The sequence below is a fragment of the Hemibagrus wyckioides genome, unplaced genomic scaffold (assembly GCF_019097595.1).
Source record: "Hemibagrus wyckioides isolate EC202008001 unplaced genomic scaffold, SWU_Hwy_1.0 Contig26, whole genome shotgun sequence".
NCBI classification, from domain to species: domain Eukaryota; kingdom Metazoa; phylum Chordata; class Actinopteri; order Siluriformes; family Bagridae; genus Hemibagrus; species Hemibagrus wyckioides.
In genome coordinates, this window is record NW_026690787.1 from 70001 (window position 1) to 83801 (window position 13801).

Here is a 13801-nt window from a genome sequence, read left to right on the forward strand (position 1 = left end):
ATATTTCTTAGCAAAAAAAACCTTTCATGCTATATTTCAGTTAAAGAAAATGCACTTTTAGTAAAAGAAAGAGAGAGAGAGAGAGAGAGAGAGAGATACTGCATATATATATATATATATATATATATATATATATATATATATATATATATATATATATATACAGTTTACACACACAAATACATTTATTAAAGCCACTATCCAAAAATATATATTATTCAATTACTATTTCTAAACATCTACATATTTTATTCCCCCGTTTATTCAGTCCTGATTATACAAATTTAATTATACAAAGTAAATAGTCCCTTGATCCTATATTCTATGAGCTGTTTGATTGGGTAGACTGCACACACTCTGTACAATCTGCAACGATGCTCGATCTCTGCTGTTTATTTACTAACAGCTTGCATTTACTCAGTATTCTCACTAGGTGGCAGCAGCGGGTCTTTTGTATTTCACCTCAGCGTACTGGACACGCTCGTATTCCTTTGTGCCACCAGTGGTCAGAGACGAGCCCTGAGTGCGGGAGGAGAAGAGAATGCTGGAGTAGTGAACATCATCCTGATGTGTGCACCTACCTGTCCACTCTGGAGATCCGGGTCTTCAGTGGAGCTGTGACTTTGCCCTGATTTGGACTTTCTCCTCCTGAGAAAATTGAAAGCATTTTAAGCAAATGCAATGTGTCACTGATCCTGTAAATCATCTAACTCTGTACATACCACATCCACAGAGCTCCCACGATGATTATTAATAAACTTCAGTTTGTTATAACGTGGTTTCTTCCTCAGCTCAGAAATTCCAGGTGTCCGCCCAGTGACAACAATTTGGCAACGAAGCACCAGGCTGAAAAGCGATCGTTAAAGAGAGAGAGAGATGATGGCGGTGTTCAGCACAGAATCGGGCCTGTGTTTTGTAGAAGCTATGAAGAGCACTTTGCACAATAAGCCAGCGGAATCGAAGAAAGCAAACAACACACAACACTTTTTCTGTCTATGGTAGGTGCAAAGACCATGTCATTCCTCACAGATTTATTGGCACCAAAAAGACCGTCTGAAACACTACTAGCTGACATTTTGAAAACGCTCAGAGACTTTTATGTGCCAAAGAAATCACACTAATGACTACTACTACTGCTAAAGCAACAGTTGAGGTGATGTGTAGTATGTTTGCCAGCTATAGATTACCTAAGGTAATTGTTTCGGCCAATGGACCTCAATTTGTAAACCTTTAAGCAGTCATTGGACAAGCAAAAACAATTAGGCATCACACTTCCACATTGCATTGACAGATATTTTTTTCTGTTGCAGAAATACTTCAGTCCCATCTGAATTGTTTCTGAAAAGAAAAATTAGAAGAAGGCTATCACAGATACAGCCACAGTTCTCTTCTCAAATGCAGGAAAAGCAGCAAACGCAAATAAGAAGTTCAGTTCATGTGAGAGTATTTTATCCACAGCAGAAGGTACATGTGAAGCAGTTCAGGGGAAGGGAAGAGAAGTGGAAGGCCATTAGGTCCAGTTACGTACCTGGTCTGGGTAAAGGGCAAGTCCTACAAAAAGCATGTAGATCAGTTAAAAGCAACAAAATGAATGAATACTGAGCAGGATGTGGAAGAGCTGTCAGACAAAACGTCTGTGACACTTCAGGAACAGGGTTAAGAGCAAGTGAAAATTCAACAGTAGTATCAGAAATATCTCAAAGGTCTGTTAACATTAAGCCTTTCTGTGTCAGAAGAGTATGCCAGAGGTTAAATCTGTAAAACCCCAATGAATCTGGATAAAGATGCTGTGGATTTTTTGTTAAGGGTTTATTTATTTATTCATTTATTTATTTATTTTGGTTGGTTGTTGTGTCATTTGGGAAAATGGTACAGTGAGTGTAGTGTATTAAATATAATACAAAAAAAGTAAAAAAATATGTTTTGGGATGAGTTGGAAAAGTAGTAAATTGTTATTGTCTGTTTTTAAAGACAAATGTGTTGATATAGTCTAGGACGTGTATGTACAAAAAGAAAGTAGAGCCATGGTGCCATGTGATGTGAAGCGTGTGCTTGTGTATGCACTATGAGGTACATGGTGTTCATGTCAAGTCTGTTAATAAACTTCAGTTCATGTTATAATGTGGTTTCTTCCTCAGCTCAGAAATTCCAGATGTCCACCCAGCCACGACACTACTGTAGTTCCATTTTGACAACTATGATGCAGTTCTGTCTTTTGTGCTTGTTAACAACAATCACTGGAACTTGCTGGTTTGTAATTCTTTCTTGTTGATTTATTTTATTCTTTTTCATTTTGTATTATTTGTCTTTTAATCCACACCATTTCACAAGCAGTGAACAAAATATATTTCTGACTCATAATGCTTTTCCCTTTTTTTTACATTTTATATATATATATATATATATATATATATATATATATATATATATACATACATACATATATATATATATATATATATATATATATATATATATATATATATATATATATATATATATATATATATATATATATATAAAGAAAACAGTGGGTTATGGCGGCGAGTGAGGGCAGGACTAGTGAGAAAACTTGAACACAATCAAAGGGGGCTGAACACAAATGCAGATAACCAGATCACAGTTCTGGAGAAATGTTTACTTATCTTTAATTAGATAATAATGCAAGTCAAATAAATAATAAATTAATAAATAAAATAAATTAAGTTAAATACACAAACCTAAACAAAGCACAGGAGACACCTATTAGACATAATGACAGAGACTGGACACCAACAAAAAGGCAGTGGGGGCCTCTAGTGACCAGAAAACAGTCCACAACCCTGACAGGAAACCAGTAGATATCAGTTTATATCTTGCTCTGTTCATGTTACAATTAGTTGCATATCTTACCTGTATATTTCAGTCTAGTTGTGTTGATATTTAACATGATCAGAAAATGACAGATGATTTTCAAAGTCTTTTCCTGTTTCATCATAAAATGGACATAATAAAGCGTCCAAAAGTCAGAATGGACAAACCCATGTGTATAAATCACACCAAAATATGGATTTTATTTAAAACACTTAAGAGAAACATTATTTCAGACTTTTGCATAACAGCTTGATAGACTTTTATTTGATAATTATGTGCAGTATTGAGATTAAAATTTATACTTGATTTGGATTGGTCAGAAGGTGTTCAGCATGGACCTGATAGCAGTTCAGGTTTCAAATCAAATCTCTCTTTTTTTAAGAATGTCCTCTTTCTGATTATCGTCTACTAAAAACAGTTAAATCAAAGTATATGGCAAACTCCAATCATTTTAGCCTCACCTTAAACATTTTAAATGCAGTGATGTAATGTAATGTAATGTAATGTGATGTAATGTAATGTAATGTAATGTTTAAATGCAGTGATGTAAAGAAATACTGAATATATAGAACTACTGTAATCCTGAAGCTTTCGGTAAGGAGAATGTTTACCATATAGGGAGGGAGACTCCAATAACACTATGAAACTTTCATTTATTTCAGTCATTTTCATTCTTTCTTTCTTTTTTGCTTAATCTGTTTATTGAACTTTTATAATAATAAAAGGATAAAGATACAGGAGAATAGAAACAACATTTTTCCCCACACTCAGAGTTATACAAACCAAAAAAACCCTCAATACATAATTATAAAGTGTATGTCAATTATGTACAGAAGAAAGTTTAAATCAGAGTTTAGAAACTAACTAACTAACTAACTAACTAACTAACTAACTAACTAACTATAATCACAATCATTTATATCAGCAAACAAAACATTAATATAAATTATGTATACACAGTGCACATACTTGTACTCAATACACTTTTGATCAAGATCAAGCCACAATTATTAAGGACATCCTAATGATTAGACTGACCAACTATAGAAGAAGAATTCACATAATCAGAAAAAATAATAATTAATGGCCCCAAGTTTCAGAAAATATGCCAGTATTGCCCTTTATTGTGTACCTAATTTTATCCAAATGAATGAAGCTCATAACATCTTACTGCCAGTCATCAAAAGATGGAGGGAGAATTTGTTTCCATAGCAGAAGAATATGCCATCTAGCTAATAATGTTAAAAAAGCAAAAGCATTTGCAGAACATCCGGACAAACCTGTGACACTCGGAGGAAGTCCGATAAGTGCAACCAAAGGACAAGGCTTGATCTGTTTCTTTGTCACAGTGGAAAAACATTCAAGAAAAAAAGATTTATAAAAAGATTTATAGCCAAAAAAAAGGTATGGATCAAAATTCTGGGACCAAATTGGTAATAATTGCTGGACAAGGGAATTACTTTTAGGAAAACGTGAGACGGCAGTAAGAGGACCACACAGTAGTGCAGCTGGTCAGGCCGGGGAACAAGAACCCTCTTCAATACTGACCCAAGCTGGGACCCAATCACAGAGCCCGAAATGACTCTGAAACCAGAACAGTGTAGATTGTATATTTGTCACCCAGTTGTAAAATAAGAAATTATGAAGGGCAAGCCCACCCTCAACCTTTGGTTTTTGAAGTATTTCCCTCCGAATTCTGGCTTGTTTTTCCCCCAAAAAACAGATGGAATGTGTGGGTTTAAAGTCTTAGATATAATAAATAATAGATATAATAAATATAATAAAGTTTTAGAGAAAATTTTGAACACACTGAAATAAATACAGAAATCTAGGCAAAACGTTCATCTTTACTGAGTTTAAATGACCAGCTAGAGAAATGAGGAGAGCTGACCAGAGAGCAAAATCATTCTGAGACTTTGTGAACTGTACCAGCTCTCCCAATTGTTCAGTATCAGTAACATTCATTCAGTCAGCACAGGACATCTGTGCAACAGGACACACCAGTCACATGTCCAGTATTTTGATTGTGGAAAAAATAACAGGTTGTTGTTTACACATCTAGATGTAAATATCTGGAAATGAAATGTGAGAATTCTGGTCTATAGCCTTATATTCTTTTTTGGAACTTAAAGCCAAATTGTATTCAAAGTATAAAAAAAAAAAAAAACATTTGAGTATTTTCAGAGGGGACTGTACAAATAGTCTTAATAAGTGAGCGAGTGTGTATCTCTGATAGAAACTACTATATATTAACTGTACCAAGTCAGTGTGTTTTATGAGTATTGTTCATTTCCATCAATCTAACCTAACACTAGCCTACAATCTCCACAGAAGGTTGATCTGAAAAAGAGACCTCAGTCTGGGAATTCCTCCACATCTAAGAGTACATCCCCTACCCTGACTCCATCGCCATCCCCAACTCCTAAGCCTCTAATTGGTGAAACCCTGTCTTCTGCTTCTTCCCAACCATGTTCTAAAAGTAGTGGTGGCTCCAGCAGTGGCAGCATCACTGATGAAGGTCAGTGCAAATAAAGATGATCAGACTTTATGGTGTGTAGGAATGTACTCTCATTCACACTATTGCAGTTATACAGTAGACATACTGATGACTAAAAATAATCAGAATGAGACGGTAAGAGGAGCAAATGAAAACATTTATTAAAGTAAACTATATAAACACTATACAACTATAAGTTTATTTACAACAATATTATTTGCAGCTACTATTTATACTAATTACTATTAGCAGTTATCTATATAGACAAGGATAGAGGGATAGATTGATAAGGGACGCTCTATGAGGGATGAGGGATATTAAAACTACTCCTTGGGTGCTGGGTTCACTCTACAGACCTGTAGGGAAGAAAAGAGTATAATTTAATATTAAGTTCATCAAAAATAAGAATAAAATTAATTTCTACTTACCCAGTTACAGGAAAGGAGCTCTGTAACCTTCCCATATTCAGCCTTAAGAGAACAATTTGAAGTGAACACAATTAGTCACTGCAACTAACAAAAGTTTTGTGACGCCACAACAGATAATCCCTCACCTGTATGGCAGTGAAATGGTCCTCGATGGTGGTCTGATAAGGGAATCCCTGCAAATGACAATTAGCTGAAACTCAAGATCTACTTCTCAAAAGTGTTCATCTAATAATCATTAATATCAATTCTCTTCATCAGAGTAACAAAGATGGTGATTACCAGCTGGTCGAAGTAGCACGTCTTGGTGGTTTTAAACCAGCAAAAACGACTCTCAGGACCCCTTATCATCCCGAGGAAGTATCCCTTAACGTCCACTGCCTAGAAATAGAGAAACCAAACTAAACATTAGAACTTGTAAAGAAGGATGTGTGTAGCTGTGGCAGGATTGGCTCAACAACCTTAAGACACACACACACGCACACGCACACACACACGCACACACACACTTAGACAAAAGCAGCGTACACGTTTCAAATGTAGTTAAAATATTTTAGACACATACCTGGAGGACTGAGGGAGTATCTGACGATTCTCCCAGCAAATCCACAGCTTCTGCAATAAATTAGTTTAATGTAAGTTTAATTACAACTAATATTTTCTGTTAAATGTAAAATATTAAAATGGCCAAATTTATAAGGTAGTAGAGAGAGAGAGAGAGAGAGAGACCTTGTAAATTTTTCTCTCCTTTCTTTCTAATGCTTAAAAGTTAATAAACCTGTGAGTTAGTTAGCTAGTTAATTTGTGAAGAAACAGACTAATTGTAGCATTAGTAGCTTGTGTAAATTCACTGTACATGTGACTGATTAAACTCTCTAAATCCTCAAGTCCAGGCATCCTGATGAACTCCACCTCCCCATCAGGATCCACACGCTGCCATCTATTCAGAGGGGCTTCTTGATTGCCATCCTCTTCGTCCCGCCTCCTCCTTATGCCCTGGTGTGGGACAGGAGTTATCATTGTGGTAGGAGCATAGTACATACCAGCCACAATGTTGTGGATGTCGATATTGAAATAAGGCTGGGGCAAAGGAACTGTTGAAGGCTGTGGACTCCCTGAAGGTGGTGGCCTCCTCAAAGGGGATGGGGTCCGGAGAGGGGATACTCCTCACAGGGGATGGGGTCCTGAAAGGGGATGGACTGCTCACAGGGGATGGGGTCCTGAGAGGAGAGAGGCCTCTCACAGGTGGGGATGGGCTTCTATCAGGGGACAGGTTCCTCGTTGACACCTCATGTTCACCACCATCTCCAGCTTCATTTTGCTGAGCAGGTCGGCTGTTGTCGTCCTCGTTAGCGCTGAGCTCTCTGTTGTAGTTGAGCTCATCTTGTGGAAACACAAACGTCTCCCTCCGTCTCTCTGTGTCAAAGAAGATGGACAGATAATGAAACATCTAATAACATCTCATAAAAGGAAGCAGAAAACGTTATTTTAATAGCACTGTGTATGTTTTGTAAAGCAGGAAAGCCTCACTATCAAAACAAGAAGTATTTACACAAGTTATATTACTGTAATCTTCCTATAACACTGCATTAAAAACTCAGTATTTACATTTTAGCTGCATTTATAGGTGTTATACAGGGCTCTTCCAGTATCACGGCTTCACTGTTAGTCACACTGTGCACTTATTTCAATGCTTAAAAATATCTTCCCCCAAAAAATGCAGATTAAAATACATTTCTATTACAGTCTATTACTTTAGCACTTTCTTACTCCAGTGGTTCACATCCCCTTTGAGTCCAATTGTGTCTCCTCTCAAAAATTCGCCCTTTATCGTAAATTACACTACTCCTAACTATTTTATTCACGACAGCTAGAAACAAAACCTTGCTGAACAGAATTGAAACAAACAGCTTGATATTTTTGCCTAAGCTGCACTCTACATTGCCACACTAGCTCCATTTATTTGTACCGATTGGTTTTGTTCAGCTAGCTGCCTTTCCTCACAGCCCCTTTCTCTCTCCGCTTTAACAACTCGACAAACACGGACAATGAAAAATCCTTAAAATAATAAGTTACTTCATGTTATTGTAAGTATTTTAACTTATTCTATTCACTCCATCAAAAAAAACTATGAACACTGAAAAACAATTACTTAGCTACATGCTAACTAGCCGTCTAGCCGTCTGTGCTAACAATCCTCGGCTTGATTTAGTAAACTTTAGCAAACGTTAAGTAAACATTGGGACTTTTATGAAAAGCTGATGTTAACATATCTGAAAACATCAACACTGTTTTCTTCTTCCCTGCTCGTTTCACTGGAGTCTGCCATTTTGTCCGCTAGCTTTAGCATACTGATCGTGTACGTAAAGCGATTAGCCGAATAAAGATTAGCCGAACAGAATTTCTCAAAACCATCTAATCCTTTATCAGTTTTAATAAAGAGTTGGTTAATGCTTTAAACTTCATTAGGGAAAATCTTTCTTTCTTTCTTATTTATCTACTTACTTTTTTATTTATTAACTTACTGTTTAGTTATTCTTTGTATTATTTATCTGAATAAACATCAGCTAACCCTGCAGTGTAGAAAATAGAAATGTATAAATTCATGCATAAATCTGAGTGTTGTTTTTAATCCATATGCAGTTATTTAATAATATAGAATCTGACCTAAACATAACCTTAAAGTATGAAACTAATATTACTTATTCACATTAATAGTGTTATTTGCTTTTCTGTTATGCCCGTGTGTCATGAGTTTGAGTTATCAGTATTATACCAGCAAATGCACAGTTGGTGGCAAAATAAACAATAGGTACTTTGTGTTTGCAGGTTTAGTTTATTTTAATAAGTAGTATTTGTTTACAGATAAAGACAGAACAGGCAAATTAGCATTTCCAAGTAAAATGTGGATTTATTTATTTATTTTTTAAAAACCTTCACACACCACACATATACTCAAGAAATATTAACAATAAAAAAGGAGACTGACTATTATTTTTCAGAAAATGTTTGTTGCACAAATATTTTGATAATTTTATATCTTAGTTTTATAATTTAATACCTTATAAAGTCAATAATACTAATGTAATATTGTATTTGTCATAAGATACTGAGACGGGAAGCATTCACATTACAAGAACGAACAACATGAATCCAGAGACTTGTTATATAAACTAATCTTTTCTGTTTCCGACTCAGACTGCGGTGCCATACGGGGCTGTCACGTGATGAACAAAATGACTCGAACCGAAGGCGCGTGAGATGAATCATTCTGTTGGGTATACAGGAGACGGCACGGCAGAGCTTAGTTTAGGATGTTATGTTACAAAAGAATGAACGAATTCGACCCAAAAAATCCGGAGGTGAGGTGATGAAGTAACAGACTGCATAGCCTCAAGACACAGGTAAGCTATTACTTATAATATGACAGTTCTTTCTTATTCGAAATGTGATCAATATGTGCGTGAGTAGATGTGTTAGGGAATTAACATGGAACATTTTAATTACATTCTGCTGAAGTGAACGAAATGAACGAAATGACTCGAAAAAAGATTCGTTCATTTTGCTGAACGAGATTCAAAGAGCCGAATCAGTAAAATGATCCGAACTTCCCATCACTAGCTTCAGCTATCGCTTTAGATCGCTAATCCTCCGTGAGGCTCACGGGCGCGTCGGTTCATTGAATCGATTCTTTTATGAACTAATTGAAGGAGTCGACTCCATCGTGAACTACACGTCACTTTTGCACAAACTCGTGAATAAATAAAGAGTGTAGAAAAAATAGTTAATTGAACTGTGCACTTTTTTTCGGCAGATGCAGCCGTGTCAAATGGCCAGTCCCGTGGAAGTTCAGGACAGAAATGCTGGTGTCATGAGTGGTAACGGATTTTTTATTATCATTATTAAAAATGTTTCATTGGTAAAATATAAATTTATTATGTATAGGGCTGAACTTTTTCTGATTCGGGACAGGGCCTGAGGTGTTATTACTTACATGTTGGGACTGGGTTTTTTTTTTTTTTCCAGCTGAGTATGAAGGTCATCTTCTGCAGAAAAGGGAGTGCAAACTGGTAATGAATCAAATAAAGTTTTGCTAGAATAGCAGACATCTGGCTGGTTTTATCATGGTCATGTTCTGTGCTCACGAATCAAGCATTTATCCTAATTCCTTACAGATTATAAACACGGACCCTAATGACTGCGATCGAGACATGATGGCCGAGCTCTATGGAGTTAAAATGTCATCTTTACTGACGACACCTCCTAAAAGGCCTGAATGCAGCATCACTGTGAGGGATCCTGTACCTCCAAAAAACACACCCACAAAGGAGGCGGAGCTGAACACTGCCCCTGCTTCAGAGCTGAATACTGAGCTGGACAATTTCAGTGTACTACAAAAATACTACTACACAGAAGAAAAGAAACAAATCCAGCTGCTTTAGTGGTGTTGTCTGTAATATTACTTTATTTCTGTTTTCATACATTATGATGAACATTACATTGATCCTGTGTGTGTTTTCCTTCAGACTCGATCCCAGAAAAAGCCCAGGGAACCGGTCAGATTCTTCATTCCCCTGACGGAAGAGGAGAAAGAGGAGGCAAAGAAAGCCAACATCGCTTTTGGTGATTTCTTGTCTGACCACCAGACGCTTACAGGGGGTGACATTGTGGAGACTCCTGCCCCTCTACAAACCACACCCCCAAAGGATCTCCACAAGAGACCAGGCCTGCTCCTCTTCTCCATCCCTCCAGAGGAGGAAGTGCAGCAGAAGACGGAGAAAGTCAACACACAGGAGAAAGAAACAAAACAAGGCTAAGGTGCAGAAGGTAGAAAAGAGTTTTAATCCTGTTGTTAGTTACTGAAATACAGTGAACTTTTCTTGTCTTGGACTTGCGTTGTTCAAAGCACATCATTAATGAAAGTGTACAGTGCTGGTTTGACTTTATTTGTAGTGACTTTTATCAAGAATATATACACATTACTTTAGGAACAAGTCTCATGTGTTACACTGTCTCACCTGTTTAGCTTAATAACTGTTTAAATACTGAATGACTTAACACTGGGAGATATTAAAGCCTAGTTTAGTCCAGTAGTTTTAGTGCTGTAGCTTGTACTATTACTTTAGAACCATTACATTGATCCTGTGTGTGTTCTTCCATCAGACTCGATCCCAGAAAAAGCCCAGGGAACCGGTCAGTTTCTTCATTCCCCTGATGGAAGAAGAGAAAGAGGAGGCAAAGAAAGCCAACATCAGTTTTGGTGATTTCTTGTCCGACCACCTGGTGCTTACAGGGGGTGACATTGTGGAGACTCCTGCCCCTCTACAAACCACACCCCCAATGGAGACTGAGCCAAACAACACTCCTGAGCCTGCTCCTGTTGAGGTCCAGCCTTCAGAGCCTCATCCCTCTGCCTCTCCTAGTAACCCAAAAGAGAGGAAGAAGTACAATCGGGAATTCCTGCTGCGTTTACGCTTCGTCAGTGCCAGCATGCACAGACCCGAGGGTTTTCCGGACATCCCCGGCGTCGTTCTGGACAAGGTAAACATGACAGTTAGTGACATGACGCTCTATAGGAGCACAGTGCTTTACTCAGTATGAAGCGTCAGGCTAATATATCACTTTTTATTGCCCTGGAGCAGGTTGAGGACCTGTAAGTCTCACAAAGGGAACTTTAAAACACCAGATAGCTTTATTAATTGCAACATTAAAGTCTTGAGTATCTGAGGGTTGATCAGTCTTTTATTTGGTGCATTAATTCAAGTCACAGCCTTTCAGTTTTAAATAAACATTTCAATTGTTTTTGTCATCTCTAAGCAGTGTGAGCTTAAAAAGCCAAACAAGATCACCACCAGCGTGTCTCTGAATGATGACATGCAACTGGACAAGGCTGAGAAAGCCTGGAAGCCGGCGATGGAAAAAGTCCCGCAGCGACGAAGATGACCAGGAAATGGACACCAACAAAAAGGCAGTGGGGGCTTTTAGTGGCCAGAAAACAGTCCACAACCCTGACAGGAAACCAGTAGATATCAGTTTATATCTTGCTCTGTTCATGTTACAATTAGTTGCATATCTTACCTGTATATTTCAGTCTAGTTGTGTTGATATTTAACATGATCAGAAAATGACAAATGATTTTCAAAGTCTTTTCCTGTTTCTTCATAAAATGGACATAATAAAGCGTCCAAGAGTCATGATGGACAAATCAATGTGTATAAATCACACCAAAATACACAACTACATCATTTTCAAGCCCAGTAACTGAAAGTATTTTGCACAAGGAAACAGTCTATCATCATTCTGAAGTCACCTGGTTGTTAACTGCTGCCAGACGCATCACAATCTTCTTCCCCATAACGAACAAGAAGTTCTGATTGTGGATGCAGGTAAGATGAATCTGAATATAAGACAGCACATAATATAAGTTAAAGCAGAGTGAACTTCCCCTGAGCAAAAACTGTAGCACTGTACAATACCCCAGACAGGAAGGTAAAGGTGCGTGCAGAGAGGAACTGGATATTTCGGCAGGCGCTGATCAGCTCACCAGCATCGAGCGTCTGTGAAATGAAGAGCATGATGAACATAACTGCTTCCTATCACAGCCATTTTATAATAACACAAGTAACATTCTCTCACTTTCTTTACAGTCAAAACAACCCTGTGAAATACAGTGATCAGCTTTAGTAAATAAAGGAAAGGTTTGGTTACCAGAAGGACGGGTGAAGATTCCTGGACATGTTCGTTTGGCAACAGCTGTAGGTTTGGCTCAACGACCTTAAAACACACAAACACAATTAGTAACTGCAATTAACACAATTTAGTGATGACACAATGAACAAGCCCTTACCTGAATGCCAGGGAAACTGTCCTCACAGTTGTTATGAAAAGGGAATCCCTGGAAAGGACAATTAGATGAAACTCAAGATCTACAACCGCATTTCATTTAAGTTCTCTTTTAATAATCGTTAAAGTGGAATCTCTTCATGAGAGTAATAAATAGCGTGATTACCTCGAGAGTCCAGCAGTGTGCGGTTTCAAGCCAGCAGAGCTGACTCTCTGGACCCCTTAACAACCTGAGGATGTCTCTCCTAAGGTCCACTTGCTAGAAATAAAGAAACAAAACTAAACATTAGAACTTGTAAAGAAGGATGTGTGTGTGTTTGTATCTCAGCTGCAGCACTGTACAATACCCCAGACTGGGAGTTGGAGGAGTCTGCAGTGTTGTACTCAACATTACAGCAGGTGCTGTTCAGCTCACCAGCACTGAGGGGCTGTGAAAAGTAGAAGATGAGGATCATCAGTGATTTTTATCATAGCAGTTTCACACTAACACTTTCAAACATTCTGTCACTTGGAAAATCCAGAGATCAGATTTAGTAAATAAATGACAGGTTTGGTTACCAGAACAACAGCTGAAGATGTGGAGTGAGTTTCTGTGGGTAGCTGCGGCAGGATTGGCTCAACAACCTTAAGACACACACACACACACACACACACACACTTAGACAAAAGCAGCCTACACGTTTCAAATGTAGTTAAAATATTTTACTGACACATACCTGGAGGACTGAGGGAGTATCTGACGATTCTCCCAGCAAATCCACAGCTTCTGCAATAAATTAGTTTCATGTAAGTTTAATTACAACTAATATTTTCTGTTGAATGTAAAACATTAAAATGGCCAAATTTATAAGGTAGTAGAGAGAGAGACCTTGTAAATTTTTCTCTCCTTTCTTTCTAATGCTTAAAAGTTAATAAACCTGTGAGTTAGTTAGCTAGTTAATTTGTGAAGAAACAGACTAATTGTAGCATTAGTAGCTTGTGTAAATTCACTGTACATGTGACTGATTAAACTCTCTAAATCCTCAAGTCCAGGCATCCTGATGAACTCCATCTCCCCATCAGGATCCACACGCTGCCGTCTACTCAGAGGGGCTTCTTGATTGCCATCCTCTTCGTCCCACCTCCTCCTTATGCCCTGGCGTGGGACAGGAGTTATCATTGTGGCAGGAGCATAGTACATACC

At 37.7% G+C, this 13801-nt stretch overlaps 1 protein-coding gene and 1 long non-coding RNA gene across 2 annotated transcripts; both read left to right on the top strand.

Moving 5' to 3' along the window:
- The first annotated feature begins 761 nt into the window (after positions 1–761).
- LOC131350186 (uncharacterized) lies at positions 762–6788 on the top strand. The gene is made up of 5 exons (XR_009204147.1): positions 762–998; positions 2139–2250; positions 5185–5371; positions 6333–6410; positions 6664–6788. It is a non-coding gene; the product is annotated as an uncharacterized LOC131350186 (long non-coding RNA).
- A 4201-nt stretch (positions 6789–10989) lies between these two features.
- On the top strand, positions 10990–11792 carry LOC131350190 (eukaryotic translation initiation factor 4 gamma 1-like). Its single transcript, XM_058385415.1, has 2 exons — positions 10990–11316; positions 11593–11792. Exons 1-2 carry the CDS (start codon positions 10990–10992, stop codon positions 11716–11718), a joined length of 453 nt encoding a protein of 150 aa, XP_058241398.1. The 3' UTR covers positions 11719–11792.
- Positions 11793–13801: the final 2009 nt, after the last annotated feature.